This window comes from Epinephelus moara, chromosome 23 (genome assembly GCF_006386435.1).
Source record: "Epinephelus moara isolate mb chromosome 23, YSFRI_EMoa_1.0, whole genome shotgun sequence".
NCBI lineage: Eukaryota > Metazoa > Chordata > Actinopteri > Perciformes > Serranidae > Epinephelus > Epinephelus moara.
Window position 1 is genome coordinate 28554106 of NC_065528.1, and position 19372 is coordinate 28573477.

At 40.0% G+C, this 19372-nt stretch overlaps 4 protein-coding genes across 5 annotated transcripts in view; 2 read left to right on the plus strand and 2 right to left on the minus strand.

Annotated features, from left to right (window-relative positions):
- Positions 1-19372, minus strand: part of dclre1c (DNA cross-link repair 1C, PSO2 homolog (S. cerevisiae)) — a 123037-nt gene that overhangs the window by 24812 nt on the left and 78853 nt on the right. The window lies entirely within an intron of this gene.
- On the plus strand, positions 3147-12390 carry eri1 (exoribonuclease 1). The gene is made up of 7 exons (XM_050036846.1): positions 3147-3546; positions 5735-5916; positions 7907-8123; positions 8207-8290; positions 8378-8487; positions 8587-8701; positions 11308-12390. Exons 1-7 carry the CDS (start codon positions 3472-3474, stop codon positions 11548-11550), a joined length of 1026 nt encoding a protein of 341 aa, XP_049892803.1. The 5' UTR covers positions 3147-3471; the 3' UTR covers positions 11551-12390.
- LOC126385240 (uncharacterized) lies at positions 13302-15247 on the plus strand. Its single transcript, XM_050036849.1, has 3 exons — positions 13302-14198; positions 14650-14692; positions 14898-15247. Exons 1-3 carry the CDS (start codon positions 13607-13609, stop codon positions 15004-15006), a joined length of 744 nt encoding a protein of 247 aa, XP_049892806.1. The 5' UTR covers positions 13302-13606; the 3' UTR covers positions 15007-15247.
- The window catches only part of LOC126385267 (forkhead box protein M1-like), a 7179-nt gene continuing 4131 nt past the window's right edge, over positions 16325-19372 (minus strand). The window contains exon 5 of the mRNA XM_050036877.1: positions 16325-17259. Within this exon, the coding sequence (XP_049892834.1) occupies positions 16453-17259 (807 nt within the window). The 3' untranslated portion in view covers positions 16325-16452. The remainder of the gene's footprint in view (positions 17260-19372) is intronic.

Consider the following 19372-nt stretch of genomic DNA (forward strand, 5'->3'; position numbering starts at 1 on the left):
ATCGGCCACCGTAGTTGGCAGCCCTGTGTGACAAATCAAACTGCTTTATTCAGTGTTTTAACCCGTTTAAATCACCTGGTTTGTTTGTTTTGGAGACGAAGAGACCTCTGTGGATAATTCAGCTCCTGGTAAAAACCTCCTGAACAATGAACACTGAAGGAATTCTAACCAGGAGAAGTTTCAGCTGGTTGCAATCTGCTATCTTCACCACTAGATGCCACTAAATCTACACACTGCTCCTTTAAAACTTAAATTCCCAAACATTAATTTTGTGGCCCTTCTGCAGTCACTCTGATGTGTTGAAGATAAAACAATCTAGACTAACATTTCAGAGCAGCCGTGATGAGAGACAAGGATCAGACAGACTGAGTTGTTGACCGTCATGGAAAAACAAATCAGTTTATAATGATGGATGGTGACAAGCTCAGTGTGTGCAGCTGTCAGACATGGTTACTGTGGAAATGTTGTGTTGTCTGGGGGGGACTAAAACTTTATCAAGGACGTGGAACTGATTTTTTTTAAATGCTCCTTTTCAACTGAAGAAGAGAGTCTTATATCTGATGGCTTTAGTGGCATATTAAATGCAGTTCTTGGCAAACAGATGTGTTTTTGAGTTTATGAGTAAGTATAGTCATTGACTGATGTGATTTATGAAGCCTCTAAAATCCAAGATCTTTATCACCTTTTATAACAACTGTTGAAGTACTTAAAATTAACTGCAGGTCAGTCCACTTTTTGCTGTTGTATATTGGCACAAAAATCTGATACATTTCCAAAACTTTGAGATAAGCATAGTGGAGGGTAGATTTACACAGATACTGTACTATGTAAGGTACTTTTACTGTACTTAATTTACTTTGATTCCTTTATACTTCTACTTCACTACATTTTAGAAGAAGATATTGTACATTTTACTCCACTTTTTTAAAATATATTTTGTTTTCAGTTTACAGATTCAGATTATTAATGGAAAATATAATAATTATTTATAATATAGTATATATTTTTATTATTATATAATTAGTTTAAAAAATAAAAACAAATCAGAATATTACCCGAAAACAGCAACAAAATAAAATAAAGTAAAATAGAAATATAATTATGTCTTGAAAATCTGCTTAAAAATAATAATAATTCTGCAAAAATGCAAAGATATTATCATGATAATCATAAATAGAGTTTCATGGATTTATTTATTTATTTTTACAATTTTTCTAAATGACTAATTTCTTACAATCTTTGGGACATTTCCTGCCAAATTGCTCATTGTCCTTTTCCCCATGTTTTCAAAAGAAATCCAACTAATTTGCTTTGGGTTCAAAAGTTTAAATACTTGTGAAAGGCACCTAACACAGCACAAGAAATTTGATGTCGATCCAGGTCTCAATAAAGATAAAGCTATACAGCAGTATATAAAAAGTAATTAGAATTAGCATCACACATCAGTGCATCAATAATTATAATCCACTTATATATTATGAGTCTCAAATGGGCCGTTCTGCACAATGTGTAATTTTACTTAAGTATATTTTGATGTCAATACAATACCTGAATTCAGGACTTTTACTTGTATCAGTATTTCTACACTGTGATATTGCCTGTAGAGAGGAAGTGAATCAATGACAGATGACTGACAGGACATGAACTCGACACAGATGCGTCTTGAAATAAATGTCAGTTGGATTTGATTGATCTCCATTAAGATTTTGATCTGATCTGATCTGATCTGATCTGATCTGATCTGATGAGACACTCTCTCATCCCAGAAGCCTTCACACTGACGGACCTGTCAGAGCTTCATGAACATGTTCCAGCTGTTTGGTGGATCATGAATCTTTCATCCGGTGTTGCCGGCCTCAGATTCATTATTCAGACAGTGTTTTGCTGCTTTTCTGTCCTGCTGCTCTTCACTCTGTTTCTGCCACAGGTTATTTTCCTCATGATTTACCAAGGCAGGTTAACACCTGCACTGTGTCAAGAACACTGACTTAAGGCCTGTGTACATTATAATCCACTGTATGTGTTCATGCATGGCAGGGAATAAAACTTAGAGGAGACTGACACCTAGCTGTCAGACAGGAAATTACACATCAACTGTGTCCAACATCTTAATGTTCAAAAAAGGTTATTTATAGATACGAATTTGAGATGTAAAGAAAACAACTGTGATTATAATAAACACTAGTAAGATAAAAACAACAGTAAACATTTAAAAAATCATGTTAGATATATCTTTATGTATGATGTTCAAAGGTTTTACATTCAGTCTGATTAACATATAATTTTATACATTACACAAATTTTATATTGTACACCTGTATGTTATAATGTAAGTGGACAGGTTATTTTTATAGATAACATCAATAACCCACCATTAACCAAACAAATAGTTCCTGCATTACTAAAGATGTTATGTCTAATTTCAGCTCTGCAAAATCAAATTAAGTATTTATATAGCATGTTTAGAAACAACTGGAGCTGACCGACTGAAATACAAGGCGATATACACATGAACATTTTGGAATTTTTGTCTCCAAATCTAGATTTACATGAGAATAAATGCACAATTTAATCACAGATCAGCATGTAACTCATTTGATTATTACCCCCTAGAACTCCCCCAAGGATCCCTGGGGATCCCCGGACCCCTTGGTGAGAACAACGGCTTTATTTAGTGATGCAAAATGAATATAAATAAATGAAAATTACAAAGAAAGGAAAAAATAAACACTTTAAAAACAGGCAAGACACTACAGTGTATAATGTAGAGGCCAATAATATAATAAATAAACAAACATCAGCCACAATTTGACATGTTTTTTTTTTTCTTAACATCTTTGAAATAAATTTGAGAAAGAACTCATCAAAATACATAAATAAAAGTTATGGTGTCTATTAGATAATCTGCAGGTATGGATATTGATGTTAATCCCTAAAAAATATTAAAATAATAAAGTACAATTAGTTATTTATATTAAGCTTCTATATTATGTTGTTATTATTATTATTATTGTTATTATTATTATTATTATTTTAGAAAAGATGTGTCAAAAACATATTCCGTAGTTGTTTGTATCATCCGCAACACAAGATGGCGGCAGTGAGTGCGCGTCACTCTGTTTTGGCGCAAACCGGAAGTCGTCATAACCGTTCACCTTAAAAAAAAGTTTAATGTTGCTGCGGAGGTCTCTCACACGTCTATACCTGCACCTGGCGCAGAAATAATAACCTTATCGATTAAATGTGCCAATATCGATTAACTTCGACGTCTGTTTTAATAATAACTGAATGAATCAACGTTGTACTGAGCGGCTTTAAAGTGGAGGACCGTGAAGAAGTGACACCGGAATGTTTGCTGTCCTGTTAGCTAATGTTAGCATGTGCGGCTAAACCGTTATATTGAAACGTTATTTTCACGAATCCACGTTAGATTATAGTTTTTTAATCGCCGAGTAGTTTCTTCCACTTTAAATGGATGAGCACAAGGAGAACATTCACGCCGAGGACGTCAATGTGAAGATGTCAAGCACAAGAGAAGACGAAAAGGTTGGTGTTAGCAGCGAGCTAACGTTAGCATCATGATAATGCTCTGATGGTGTCACTGAAATGCAAACAATTGAACGCTGAGTTTCTAATGTGCAAAGATCCAGTAACAACACACAGGTTAATTATGAACAAGTGCTTGGTTCACAGTTACATTTAATACAGCTACAATTTAAACGCTAAATGCTAAATTAAAGCTAATCCTACATTAACGTGTTAGTGTGATCCAGATATTAGAGCAGCCATTTTCTAAATTTGGGCGTTAAAAGGTCACAATGGTATTTTTGCAGTGGTGAAAAACTTACTCAAAAAAATGTTAAACGCAGCAATACAATAGTGTAGAATCACTCTGTTACAAGTAAAGTCCTACTTTTAAAATCTTAAGTAAAAGTACACAAGCATGAGCAGCAGTGTATCCTCATTGTATTTCCATGTTTACAACAAGTTGTAGTGTTTTTATAACTGAAAGCTGTAGATTTTAATTGAACTGTACATGTAAAATACAGTACTTGTTTATAAATGTTGATGTATTCATATGTAAGCATCATTATTGTTGCAGTTAGTTAACGTGGAGCTAAATTGAAATATTTTTATATAGTGCTGGGTAGCTTAATCTATAGAAATACATCTTATTTAATTTGTTGATATGTTGGATAATATTTTAATATTAATTTACATCTACAAACCAGTAATTAAATGTGTCAAATAAATATAGTGAAGTAAATACTACATTATTTACTCTTTAGATGAAGTGAAGCAGAAGTATAGGAGCATATAATGGAAATACTTCAGTCGTGTACAATACTTCAAATAATCCAGGTCTAGGCACTCGGAATGGTTTGAAAAATATAAAACACCTTATTTTCAAAGCGCTAGAAACATTAAATACACCAACACAAAAAATACAATCCTCAGGGTGTAGTCACACACACACACACACACACACACACACACACACACACACACACACACACAGTGTATTATTAATGTTCCTAGCCTGTTGAAATAAAGGCCTTTCATATTTTTCAAGCTATCTTGAGTACTTTGACCTGAAGTATTTATGCCTTTTTTTGTGGCAGTAAGTTTTCCTCTTGTTTGTTTTATGCGTTCCTTTCCATGAGCACTGTTGGTTTTAGGGACACCAGTAATGCTCCTGCTACCCTTTTCTTTCATGTACATGTTCCTTAAAATTGTATTTAAGTACAGAAAATGTAATGGTACTGTGTTACATTCCACCCATGTCTTAGCATGTTTTAATATTCTATTATCACCTGCACAGAAACTTAAATGTCCCATTTTCTCCCTTTTTTTTCTTTAAGTTTAATTGTTCTCTGATTGATTGATTGATTTTGTTTGGGAATAAAGCAGTCAGTCAATAAAAGAATGAATGCATATAGCACAGGAACACCATTTTCCCCTCCCCTGCATTGGACATAAAAGAAAAAGTGGGGGATTAAAATAATTCAGATACAAAATGGTTGAAAATGATAATTATTCATTCACGCTGAGGGATCATAAGATGAGACAAACCTTAATTGATCCCTACAAGGGAAATTTGGTTGCTGCAGCAGCACAATAATATAAATAAGTAAACAAATATACAGAGGAGTTTTAAAAAAAAAGTGAATAAGAGGCATATAAAGCCAAAATAGAAACTATACCAGAGCAACTGAAGATAAATCATAAGTAAAAGTAACTCTGGTGTTACAAATAGTTGCATGTATATATAATGAATAATCATAGTATAATACAACAGAACATAAATGTGTGATTTAAAAGAAGATTATTTATTATGAAGTAGTCTTTCTTTGGTCAGAATACAGATATACGAAGTAAGAGAAAAACATTTACCACCATCATCAAAACACTACAAAAGGGAATGAGAGAAGAATGGCTTTCATACCTCAACAAGAGACTTTTAGAAACTTTGCTAAAGAACATTGAAGATTTTCTGATAGCCTATCTTGGCGTAATTCTTTCCGAAGAATGTTTTTCGTTCAGTTCAGTTTTTCAGTTTTCTAATTTCGAAAGATATTGAGTGACCTTTGTGACCTGTGGACCTTTACAGATGATCAACTGACACTTTTTGGACTTTACTCCCTTATGATAAACAAAATAGACCTACAGCTTGTTTAATGCTCTGTATGTGATGTTTCTGTGACACATACTGACTGATGTAATTCCTCTTTAGGCAAAGCCTTGCAGCAGGATATATCCCGCTGGAGAATCTGCACCTCAGGTGTCCACGTCTCAGTCCAACAACGACTTCAGTCATCCCGTGTACAAAGAGATCGCTCTGGCTAACGGACACATCAACCGCATGTCCAAGGAGGAGCTTCGGACCAAGTTAGCAGAGCTGCAGCTGGACACGAGGTAATGGTGATCACAATAGGGTAAAGATAAGATAAGCCTTAATTGATCTTCAGACGGGAAATTCAGTTGTTGCAACAGCACGAGGATAGAAATAAGTACAGATATATAAATATAATGAATAAGAGGTATATAAAACCAAAAATATAAAACCGTGATGTGCGCATGTGCGATAGTCACATCGCAGGACGTGCGATGTTTTCTTTTTCTTTTTTTTCTTTTTTTTAAAGAACATGTCAACTTTTCTCTTGCTTCAGAAAAGCATATCTGAAGCAGCTCCTTGCTCTGCGCTCTCAGTCAGCCCCTCTCCCTATGCACATGCAGTCTGTCACGCAGCACACACCAAGCAGAAGATGAGCGATAGACAAGAGGAAGAGACTGTCACTGGATGCGTGTCCGATGCGGAACGGCAGCGCTGGTTATCCGCTGCGTGCTCCGCCGTCCGTCAACACCCACCGGCTGCGTTTGCTGTGCAGAGCGGTGCAGCTCCGGAAGACATCTCGGTGCACCTCCATGATTAACATCTCCTCATCCATGGTGTCAACGGGGTGAAATGCCGTCTGAAAACCTCTGACCTGTTGACTTCAGGCCTGCCTCTGCCCATTATGTAGTTTTCAAGGTGTAATGCAGGGAAATATGATCCGCAACGATCTGCTCTGTGCTGAATTGCTGCGTTGTGCTCCGGTGCCTGGCAAAAATAGAGGTCCTGCGTATCTGTTGCGGAGAGCTCCGGAGTGCCGCAGCTGAGACGGAGCCGGAACGCAGCGCAGCCGGTGAAAACACACACATTGACTAGAACTGAATCCAATCGGCTCAACTGCCGTGCCGGAGCGCAGAAGCAACCAACACACATCTGGTGGAAATTGGGGGTAACAGATGCCATAACCTTTTGTTTAAAAGATGTTTACAACTTAAAATAAAGTGTTAAATAATGTCTATTTTGTCACTTGTGTTAATTCCACTTGTGTGAATCAACCTAATTCTTTCCAAATAGACCCATGCCAGTGTTCGGTTTTTTGATCTTCGCCAGTACCGTGCATTTTTTATATCCTCCTGAGACCTTAACTTTTGTTTGTTATGCATTTTTAATTTCTCCTAGCTATTTGGGATCAGTAGGACCCGTTAAGTATAGAAAAAGAAACATAGTCAATGATAATAAAGTCCCAATGTCCTCAAACGAGTACTTCCAAAATAACAGCATCGTATCTTGTTACTGTTGCTTTAATTGGTCGAATTTGTTGTCATATCAAACTATAAACTTTATTAGTCTTCAATAAACAAGTCTCAGCCATAAAATGTGATCAGGTTTTGGACCTTGTGTACTTTCCTGTCGGGATCAGCTGCAGTCTGACTTGGCAGAGATGGCTGCAATCTTGTTTTTTACATGGATTAGCTCTTACTACCACTAGATGGCACAAAAAAGTGTCCACGAACAAGGACAACAGGTCTGAGTTTAGTAGAATGAAGTAAAGATGCAGTAAACCCCAAATGTGCTGTCCTCATATGAGGACACAGGGTCTCAGGAGGATAATATTAGGATCTTTTCCTTATTAAAAGGTTCACTATTTATATTGAAATTGTGCAAAAATTCCCAGGCTTTACATTGTGTTAAATTACTGTTAATTTCCTGACCCTTTGCAACCCTACACCAGACTGATGTGTAACATTACGTTATGATACGGTGTATGTACCAATGTTTGTCCGTATTCATATAGAAATATAGTGTATAATGTAATAAAAGTTGAACCTATTAACATACAGTATGTGGTAGTACAGTTAAAAAGGATCTACAGGTAGTAAAATAGTTTGAAGATGAGAAGCTGACAATGCATTCCAATGCAAATTAAGAATCAGACTGAACACAAAAATGTAATTCAAATGTGAAAATCTCAGTTCCTAAACTTTTCTGCCTCCAGTATTTAAAGCTACTGAACCTCACAACATATAACAGTGTGTCCTGAACCTCCTCTCTTTTCTCTTTGTGTGTGTGCAGAGGTGTAAAGGATGTGATGAAGAAGAGGTTGAAGAGCCACTATAAGAAGCAGAAGCTGATGCAGTCTGCCGCAGAGGGAGGACCCACTGACACCTACTACGACTACATCTGTGTGGTGGACTTTGAGGCAACGTGTGAAGAGGATAATCCTGCAGACTTCCATCATGAAATCATTGAGTTCCCCATGGTTCTCGTCAACACACACACCTTAGAAATCGTAAGTTGAGTTTGGGATGTTCAGGTTTTGATCATCAGAGTGAGTTTTGTATTCATCAATATGTTATGTCATTTATTCTGCAGGTGGACTCATTTCAGGAATATGTGAAACCAGAGTTAAACCCACAGCTGTCAGACTTCTGTGTGAAGTTAACAGGAATAACACAGGTTGGTTCAGCTCAGTTTATATTCGTGTCTTCTTTGACAGTGTCATTGTCTTTGTGTACATGAATAAAATAGTGTGTTGTTGATCAGAAAATGGTGGATGAAGCAGACACGTTTCCAGGAGTCCTTCAGCGGGCCGTCGCTTGGCTTCAGGAGAGGGAGCTCGGGACAAAGTATAAATACGCCATCCTAACTGACGGGTATGCTTGAATTCAGTAACACTACAGAATCTGAACTTAAATGTCCTCCTTTTTTGTCAATAATGTGAAATCTTAATTTTTTATCTGCGTCATCTTCAGGGCCTGGGATATGAGCAAGTTCCTGAACATCCAATGCCGCATCAGCCGGATTAGATATCCTCACTTTGCAAAGAAGTGGATAAACATCAGGAAATCATACGGGAACTTCTACAAGGTGTGTGTGTTTAATAGTTGTTAAGATAGAGGACTGTAAACATCTTTCTTAGAATATCCTTATTTACAATGACAGCTCAGCATATAGACATACCCATAAAAACAGACAGACTCCTCAGTCATGGACAAATACAATGCTATACAGAAGAAAATAGTTTGTAAAGAAACAAAGAGGAACACAAGCACATTCTGGTTTATGGGATAGTTTTGAATTTTTGAAGTGGGCTTCTATGAGATTCATTTTTACCTACAGTAGATGTTGGTTGGCACACCCCCAGTTTGGAGAAGCAGGCAGGAGTACGGACACAGAAGCTAAGTGATACATTGCTGTGGACAGGGGCAGCAGCAAAATGTGTGTTAGCCACCTATAAACAACATTATCAGTTTAAGTGTACTCTGTATCAAGAATATTTTCACCACCTAGCCATCAGGCAGCCGTTTTTTAACGGGGAACTGAGGCTGTGATCTGTGCGCTCTTCAAAGCCACCAATCTCCTTTGACAAAAACAGTCATTTTACCTCACTGAACACAGGAGCTGCTGGTGCACCGCTGCTTTGATCGGTTAGTTTGTTTGTTACTGTGTGACTTTGGTGAATCTGAACTAACCATTTAAGACAATGATGTCACACAATAACACAAACTAACTAACTGATCGAGGCGGCAGTAGACCAGCAGTTTTATGTTCAGCCAGGTAAAATTACTGTTTTTGTCAAAGGAGCTTGGTGGTTTTCAAGACAGCAATATAACGGCTTCAGTTCCCCATCGGAAAGGGGCTGTCTGACAGCAAGTAGTAAAAATATTTAAAATACAGTATTCATTTAAATTGATGAATTTTCATTGCTTAGCTTCTGTGGTGTTAAGTGCAACACACACTGCCGCCAGCGCTGCGCTGTGGCCGTCAAGTGCCGCCCCCCAACACACATTGGCAGCGGCACCGTCGAGTGTATTTCCCACCCCGGCCCGCTAGGTGGCTGTACTGTAATTTGTTACTTGCCAACTGCTAGTAACGGAAGAAGAGGAAAAACTTTGAGGCAACAACAACTTGGATTTCACGGGTGAGTTTCTTATCAAAATCGTCTTATTAAAAATTTGAAAAACTTACTAACATTAAGCATCCCTTGAGTTGATACTACCGTGGCCGAGACGTACATAAAAAGCTTTTCTCACAGCGTTGGCCGGCGCCAGTGTGGGTTTGTTCGTAGAATATAATGGAGGCAGGCGTTTTGACACGCGGCGTATGGCAGCGGTGTGTTTTGCACTTTACTCCTGTCTGCTTATTCAAACTGGGTCACGCTGACCACCATTTACTGTAGGTAATACACTGACCATGGATAAGTACCTCATGCGTCCCCACTTCAAAAAATCCAAACTATCCCTTTTAATGTTTTAATACAGAAACTGTATGATGACAGCAACAAATATTTGTCAACATGGAAGGTCAAAAACATTCCATATGATCTTTTTCATTCCATTAAAAGGGTAACTTTGGTATTTTTCAATCTGGACCCTTTTTCCCATGTCTTTGTGTTGAAGTGACAAATGGGAACAAATTTTTGGTGTGGTAGCCAGAGCACCACAAAACAGCCTGCAATGTTAACACCAGGGGCATGTTTGGATTGTCAATTTACATCCACTACAGGTTCTTGTTTTTGCTACTGACAGGCTCAGATTGTTATGGAAAGGATCCATACAGAGATAGAGCTTTTTGTTTTACCAGTAACTTTCCAGAAATCGCCATCACCAAAGCAACCAGACACTAGTAACTAATTATATCACCATAAAAAAAACAAGCTGAACCTGTCAGTGGCAAAAACAAGCGCTTACATGATAGGGCGCTAGCACTAAGCCAAAAATCAATCATTTTTACCTCCGCCAAGGAGGTTATGTCTTCGCCGGCGTTGGTCTGTTTGTCTGCAAAATAACTCAAAAAGTTATTAACGGAGTTTGATGAAATTTTCAGGAAAGGTGGATAATAGGGCAAGGAATGGATGATACAATTTTAGTGGTGATTGGTTGAAGCAAACTGGATAAAATAATAAAGTCTATGGTCTGACAGCCTCAGCAGCAATTCCAGTTTCTAAAGATGGTGAAAATAGCGCCATCTGGTGGCCGGACAGCACGTCTTGTTCTACTTGCTAAATGTTGTAATTCTAAAGTTGAAATTAATGTTCTGTGTTGGGAAAAAAGAAAGTGAAAAATACAAAAAAACATTATATTCTGTGTTGGTACAAAATAAAAACGAAATAAATACATCACAGTGTCTCCATGGTGAAGGCATATATAACCTAATAATGATAGTGATGCAAATAACCTAATTGTGATGCAGGCTGCAAAATCTGATGCAGAGGGGGAGGGAATATCACGTACTTGGCGGAGGTCTGCACTCTCTGAGTGCTTTTCTAGTTTTACAAATATGATGGAGTTTGATGTGTTTCTGTTCGCCCTCCCTACCTCACTTCAATAACCGGTTTTGTGAACAAAAACAGGTAAGAGGAGAAATATTTTTTTGTGGTGAACTGTCCCTTTGAGGATCTTAATGGTTTTTAAATTACTTTAGGCCCAATTAGAAACAACAGCAACCACTAACCAGCTGTTTTCGTCCCCCAGGTGCCCCGCACACAGACGAAGCTGAGCACCATGTTGGAGAAGATGGGTCTTAAGTACGAAGGTCGTCCTCACTCTGGGCTGGACGATTCACGCAACATCGCCAGGATAGCTCTTCGCATGCTGCAGGATGGGTGTCAGTTGCGCGTCAACGAACGCATACACGCCGGCCAGCTGCTGTCCGTTCCCAGCTCAGCTCCTGTGGAAGGAGCTCCACCGCCACATGGCCCCCGCAGCAGGGAGTAAACCAGGAACTGAGGCTTGTGCAAACAGGAAGTCTATCTCGAATTGTCTTGACTCCTGAGTTAACAAAAAGAAAAACAGATCCAAAGCACTTTCACAGTCCAGTTGTACATTTTTTTGTTCTATAGCTTAAAAGCTGTAGTTGGTGAAGTATATTTGACCAATAAATAGGGTCAGTTTTGATTTAAGGTTCCTCTCTGACCATGATCTATTTTTACACCAGATGTCTAAAACCAGAGATCATTCCAGTGTGTTGTGGGATGAGTTTCAGTGTTGTCACCCTGCCTTACCAAGCTGCTAACATTTACAAAATGCTAATTTCAGTTCTCCCGTGATGGCGTGGATTTAGTTTTTGATTTTAAGTTTTGCTTCAAAGAATACAACTCTGAGAAAACATTAAATGTTGTTCTTGAGCCAGTAAAATAAAACAATTATCTATCAATGTCAGCTCTAGCCTTAAACCCCACATCTGTCTTACTATTGTGCAAATATTACACACACAAGAATCTAGACACATGTTTCGGCTGCTATTGCTGTGTGGTTTGAAGTGCTGCATTAACAACGGAGCCATAACAACACACTGTACAGTCATGAGAGTACACTTTCTGTCATTACACAAATACAGGTGCAAGTACAGGTGTTATTTTTACAAACTGATGGATGGAGAGCTGAATTAATTCAAGTCTTATCTGTTGCAAGTACTGTAAGAGTAAATCCCGTGTTGTTGGAGTCATCTTTTGTAATGCTGAATTAATTTTATTTCACGGAGGATGCTCTATTTTAACAGGAACATATATTCTTCTGATTGCCAAAAAATGCAAATAAATATGTTCTTGTAAATAAGTTTGTCATCTTTCTTTATACCTAACATATTTAAGGTCTTTAAATGTGGTGATTTGGGGGGTTTAAAACATTTAAAATTAGGAATATAACTAAGTACTTAATATCCACTGGTAAACTATTCCACAGTTTTACTCCATAGACTGATTCACATACTTTTCAATGTGGTACGAAAACTTGGTTGTTTTAAGTTCCTTCTCCCTCTTAGGTTGTACCCTCCATCTCTAACCCCAAACATTTTTTGAATATTTCCTGGAAGTAAATTCTGCCTTGCTTTATACAAAATTTGTACAATTTTGCAGTCAACCAGGTCTTTGAACTTCAATGCCCTTGATTTTAGAAACAATGCATTGGTGTGTTTGTAGTACCCCACATTGTGCACTATTCTTATGGCTCGCTTTTGCGAGGGCTTATAAGTTCCCAACTACTTATTATGGATGGTTACTATAAAGTGCTTCCGAGTTTTCTCAAAATGTTCCCACATTTCTAAGATTTTTTCTCTGTGCGCATGTTATTATTGTGACAGTTTGAAAAACCAAATGCATAAATACTACAACACAGATTTCCATGACATTTGGTGAAGAGTTATAGCGAACAGGACCGGCCCCCTCATATTTTGATCACGATTTGAGGCCATGCCCCATTGGTGCTGATTGGTCCACAGTGTTTGCTCAAATGGCTGCTATTCATGGAAGATTAAACCGTGGAGGAAAGGTTTTAGTTGTTCAGAACTTCCGTTTCCACTGACATGAAACAAGAGGCGAAAAGATTCATTGGCGTTGCTGGCGCCAGAACTGCAGAGCAAAGGTGTACACAAACCTGCTGCATGGAGAGGATGACGATCCAGTTATCAGAGTGATTGGGTTCCATAAGGAGGACCATACACACCCCCAGGCGGCTCAAGTGAGGCAGGATCCAACAGTGCCAGTGAGACGAGTTTACAATGCAGAATTTGTGCGACATTGTCAGGCAGTCCAAGGAGGAGGTGATAGACAACAAATAGCGGCGTTTCAGTCAATCTGTGCAGCAATGCAGAGAGCCAGGTCTGAGGCAATGCCAGAGATCCCAGCCACTGTGGATGAAGTGGAGGTCACAGGCTCATGGGCCCAAACATGGGCCGAAGACCTTTTTTTTTGCTACATGCTGACAATGATTGGGGCATACTGTGTTTGCAACAAATGAGAATCTGACCCTGCTGCAACAATGCAGAACAACTTACATGGATGCCACCTTTAGGAGTTGCCCTCGACCATACAGACAGTGTTTTACCATATTGGGAAACCATCATGGCTTTGTACTGCCTCTTGTTCATGTGCTTATGGAGCACAGAACCATTGGACACGACAGGCAAGTACTTCAAGCTGTCAAAGTGGCCATCCGACGAGTAACCCACCACAATTGGCGCCCTCAACTTGTCGTCTACAACTTTGAAAATTCCCTGAAGACAGCACTGGAAACGGACTTCCCTCAAGCCATGGTTGGAGGTTGTTATTTTCATTTCAACCAATCCCTGTGGAGGAAGATCCAAGAGCTCAGATTGGCTGTTCCCTACAACCAAGACTGCACTCTTGCTCAGGTCATCTGCAAACTCATGACACTGGGTTACCTACCGCTTGCTCTGGTTCAGGTGAACTTTAAAACACTTGTCAATGGCAGACGCTGTAGACGTCTTGTGAGACACTACGCTGCAATGGAAGAGTTCATCACCTACGTGACGAACACATACATCCACCCTGGATCCACCTTTCCACCAGTTATGTGGAATGTCCTCGAGAGGGACATGGACCAAAGAACGAACAACCATGTCAAATGTGAGTAACTGCAAAATGACCATGTTGAATGTGTGCTGTTGCAAAATTAAAAAAGTCATTTTAATGTTTGGTCTTTCTATAATTGTTTAATTCTAGCTTACCACCGGCCGATGAATGATACAGTGCAAGTGCGTCATTGAATGCCTGGTTTTCTCTTAGTTTCTGTTGGATTATACACACCTGCAATTCTTCAGGTTATTGATACGGACAATTCAAAAAAAAAAAAAAAAAAATGTCTTTTCACTCTTTTCAACTGAGCATGCAGACACATAAAGTAAGGGTGCAATGCATGCTTATGCACCCTCGTAGAACCAGGCCTGATGATGACTCCGGCTGAGCTGCTGGTGTCTGATGCCGTGGCTGTGGTTAGTGCTTTATTGCATTTAAAAAGAAATCCATGAGAAATATGCACTATGTGTATAAATGTGGGTCTAATCCTGTGTCTCTGCAGACGTTTGCGAACCATGCTCTTCATGCCTGCTGTGCTGTTACTGGTAAAATTCTTTTTCTTGTCAGAATACTATTTCCAAGGTCAAGAATGAACTTTAATGCTCAATGTGTGTTAGCTTTGATCAAAAATGTCGTAATAAAATTCCACCCAAGACCTTTCAAGGTCAGTGTGTCAAACTGTGCAGCGTTCTCCATTATAAACTGTACACTAAAATGCACTGTGTTTTTGCTCTTTTTGATGACCCTAAGGTGCCCCTGGCCATCGCAGTCATCTTCACAGTGGTTAGCTTCTTCATCGTGGGCCTGTCTCTGTACTCGTACCCCTGGAACACTGGGCAAAGCTTCGCTCTCACTCTGACCAGGGTCCCAGTTTACTATGTCACCGTCTACCGCTTTCGCTTGCCCAATAGATGCAGACGCATCTTCAGTAAGTCATACCATCATGGTTCATGATTCTGATGATGTCCCTTTGTAATTAAGACTACCGCCTCTTTCATATGAACGCACCGTGGCTGGATAGGAAAACATAGAGTTAACTGAACAAGTTTGTGGTACTGATTATCCAGACGGTCAATGTTAGGGTGAGTCAAGCCAGATAACGAAAAGATGTCCTGGGTGAGTTGAACTGGTTTCGTAGTACAGGCCTCTGGTTCGTTTCTGGTTATACAAAAGGATCTTACTCTGTAACAAAGTGGTCGACCTCTAGAGGGAGCCATGCCATAATGTTGTCAGACACTTGAAGTAATAATCTGAGCCTGTCAGTGGCAAAAACAAACACTTTAAGTGGATGTAAATTGATGGTGCTCAATTGCCCACTGTGATTATGCTACAGCTTGTTTCACTGCAGCTGACTCACTCAATACCGGACCAATTTCAAAAATTGTTTTTCTGATTAGTAACTGACACAAAGTCATGGGAAAATGCAGTCCAGGTTGAAAAATACAGACGTTACCCTTAACAGAGAGTAGAGGGTGATTAATTTGCTTAGTGTTACATTTGTTGATGTGTCATTTTGAACAAAGACGAACTTCTTAAAGAACTTGATGTGTGAAATAGAGAGGACAGTGGCAACTGTTTGTTCCTGCAGAGGGACATTTGCACTTGTTTCAAAGTGCCCACTGATGGCATACTAATGATGAACACTCAGGATCTCGAAGTGGTGAAGACGGTTCTACGATTAATGTACAGACACAATCCTACTGCTGTTAGTGCTATGTGTATTACTTTGCCTTTTTTTTATTGCTAACAATCCTGCATCACAATCTACAAGTTGTTTCCAAGAGGCTGCCAAGGCGTCTCGCTGGCTTATCAGGGAATATATTATCTTCTCATTTACATATGCAAAGCTAAATTATTTATTAAAATGTGCAAATCAACATACATTGGTGTTTATATACATACATACAGACATGTTTCTCCTGCAAATCCTTCAAGAGTAGGGACAGTTATGACAGGAGAAATGATTAAAGCAAACAAGTTTTACAGATAGAAATAAGAGTGATGAAAAGAAGCTGTTAATAAGTGATGAAACCAATCAGAAAGTAGGTGGAGAGGAACGTCTAACGTGAAGGACGACAACCTGGAAACTAAAATTAAAGTGTTCCCCTCAGTATTCCCATTTTCTCCTATAGTGTTTTGGAAAACTTGACACGTCCCCGTACAGAACTCTGCCTGACGAAGGTTGTAATGACCGAAACGTAGCTGCCTTGTCCCATTAAATACTTTGCAAGTTTGGCAACAGTGTGCGGGAATCTTTTTTCTTTCTACGTCCCTGTACATGAAATGCGTTTTGTCCCTCCGGCTACTATAACTGAGAGATGACGTCAGACCAGCTGATACTGGCCATATCCAAGTCCTCACCATCCAGACCAGTGAAGCTAATGTTCACGAGAATCTCACTCAGGCTGACGTTCATTGTATCCAGGGCCAGGCCCTCTGTGACCAAGAGGTTAGCGGGTGCCTGAAGCAGCTCATTGGAGCAGCTGCCTCTGTGATACTCGATGGGAGAGTCTGTCAGTCCGGTCACTCTGGAGGGAGCGGACGTGAGCAGCTCTCTGGGGGAGTTAAACAGAGGCAACTCTTCAAAGGGAGTGCTGTTGAAGTTGAAGGTGGTGTAGTCATGCCGCCGCGTGACCGCGGGGCCGCCTGGTGTGCGAAAGGGGCTGAAGTCCAGTACGTTTTGGCTCTCTTTGCCCACAGGGGTCACTTTCCACGGCTCGGGTAAGACCTGAGAGGGAGGCTTACTAGGCGTGGAGGAGGTCAGGTGGCTGCTACTTTTTATGGGAGTCTTGAAGGAGTAGTCCCGATCGGGGCTTTGCTGCCCCTGCTGGGGCTCGTCCGGCTCGGTGTCTCGCGAGTCTTGGAAAGTTGAGGTGTCAGAGGCTACGCCAGAGTCAAAGAAAGTATTGTCAAGGCACAGGAGGATGGGCTCCTCGTGCTGAGAGGGAACCAGGCGCTGTTTGCGTCGGGAGCTGCTGGCTTGTCTCTTTGGGGGGGCTTTGGGAGTCTCGAATTTAATGGGGACCCATACCGGCTCCTCCTTCACCTCCACCTTGAGGTCTTTATTCTTCTGAGGATACATTACCACAGCTGGGGCGTCACTTTGCGTCACCTGTCGGACATACAATACATTTTACGATTCTACCAGTAACAACAATCATTTACCTTCCCTGTCATATGGCTCGGAGATTAAGGAGCTCCCAGAAGTCAATGTTTCACTTATTTGTGGACACTTTCAGTCACTGTTCTTCTTTGAGTTAGCTGCTCACCGCTGCCAGCTGCTTCTTAAATCTCCCAGTGGTGGCTGGACTAGCGCTCATTTAATAATCTTGTTGTGCCCTTTTCTCCTGTCTGGAAAATTACAGCCACCTTCTGATTATCTTGGTGAAGCGACTGCCAATATTTGCATCATGGTAGTGGATGGAAAAGCACAAAAATTTGCATTTTCTTTAGGCGATTGTCTGAAACTTAGGTGGACATTTGCGCTACATTTGGATGGAAACCCAACTCGCATATAGAGTAAGACTACAACTCCTCAAGACCAAAGTTCCTGTGTCTAATTTGCCATCTGCTGATTAAGGTGAAGGGGGTTAGCATCAAAGTTAGCAAGTGAAGTTAGCCTCCCATTGGAACATTAAGAATTGATAGTGTTAAGTTTCAAGTTAAGATTTGCCTTTGCAATAAAACAGCCGTGTTTTATGTCATTGAGTATTTTTGTGCTGTTTTTTTTAAGTAGTGGTTCAGGAACCATTTAGGCAGCGGCACAGTTTTAAAAGTATTGTTTTGGCACCCGGTATTGGGCAAAAAAAAGCCCCAAATGATACCGAACCCTTTTGACACAACCCAATACAAAATGTTGGCATGGAAAACTCTAGCCAGACTTAAAGGGATAGTTAGACATTTTGGCAAATTCGCCTATTGCCGGAAACCCCTATAGTCATATGAGTAGGTACATTACCTTTAATTGTCAGTGCGTGCTGTCCTGAGATTGGTGGGGCAGAGCTGCCCGCTGAAATGGAGGTGAACGGTACAGGTCCCTCTCTCCCTCAAAACTAATCAAATACACCATCAAATGACTCCAAAACGCTCTTGTGGACAACTTGTAGCTTACACATTCACCACGCTATGAAATAATAATGTAATATTACGAGACGGAGTTGTTTTGAAGCCAAATGCAGAGCCGGAACTACATTCGAGACATACAGTACTTGCTGGGCGGAGTGATTTCAAACAGCGTATGTTTAGTGCAGTTACTCCCGTCATCAAAACAACAAGTTTGTTGAGAAGAAGCCAGAATATACAGAGGAAGAGTTACAGGTTTTGGAAGAAGAGAGAGCAAGAAGAGAGGTTGAGGCTGTCGAGCAACCAGGGGCTGAGGGGAGACCCAGAGCCGGTGGTGTAAATGTGGGGCTTACTGGCCACTTTATTAGGTACACCTGTGCAATATAAATATATAGAGCACGTCTCAAAATAATCACCGTAACACGGGGAGAACATGCTAACTCCACACTCATAAATCACCACAACTCCTGAAGGAACAACAACATAAAATGTTGCCTAGCAGTCTGTTTATTCCCAACAATGAGAAGTAACGCCAGTCACTTCACTATATGCTCTGGGCAAGCACTTATCCATAACATAACCACAACATTTGCATTTTAGCCTTATTTACCATGCTTGGGTTGTAGGCTAATGTAACTCAACATGGAGGTAACGTTACAGCAGAGAGATTACTGAGCAAAATACACAACGATCACTTACCACGTCTGCTCGTTTTGTGATGCCGACAGATGGTTTGACAATATCTTTCAAGAAAAGCGTTTGAACCATTCCTGAGCTTCTGCGCTCCATCCTTTCAGCGTAGTCCTCTGGTAAAAAATAGTTGGCGTAAACAAACATTTTCCGGACCGTTTCCACAGGCGTGTTGGGGTCGATGTCCAGCACAAATAGCCATTGTTTCATCCTGTCCGTATTACTGGTTGGAACTACGTAAAACTTCACTTTGCTCCATGTCTTCGGCTTGTTGCTGCAACCTTTTACAATGCATGTGTAAACCATGATTTACAAAAACGCTTGTAAACTTTCCTCAAACCTTCTGCTGCGTCCAGCTGACGATACCGCAAATGGCTACAAGCAATAACAACGGCACTGTCTCAGCTGCGCACTGTGTCATTCCGCCCAGTGGTTTACTCAAGAAAGTAGTTCCAAGTATTTGCTTCATGTGT

What these genes read in the sequence shown, in the direction of transcription:
- eri1 (XM_050036846.1), top strand. Translation starts at nt 3,472, where the DNA reads ATGGATGAGCACAAGGAGAACATTCACGCCGAGGACGTCAATGTGAAG. An exon ending in AGTTAACAGGAATAACACAG is followed by an intron (nt 8,291 to 8,377) that starts GTTGGTTCAGCT and finishes GTTGTTGATCAG; the next exon opens with AAAATGGTGGATGAAGCAGA. An exon ending in CATACGGGAACTTCTACAAG is followed by an intron (nt 8,702 to 11,307) that starts GTGTGTGTGTTT and finishes TTCGTCCCCCAG; the next exon opens with GTGCCCCGCACACAGACGAA.
- LOC126385240 (XM_050036849.1), top strand. Translation starts at nt 13,607, where the DNA reads ATGGATGCCACCTTTAGGAGTTGCCCTCGACCATACAGACAGTGTTTT. An exon ending in AACGAACAACCATGTCAAAT is followed by an intron (nt 14,199 to 14,649) that starts GTGAGTAACTGC and finishes GTGTCTCTGCAG; the next exon opens with ACGTTTGCGAACCATGCTCT. An exon ending in TGCCTGCTGTGCTGTTACTG is followed by an intron (nt 14,693 to 14,897) that starts GTAAAATTCTTT and finishes GATGACCCTAAG; the next exon opens with GTGCCCCTGGCCATCGCAGT.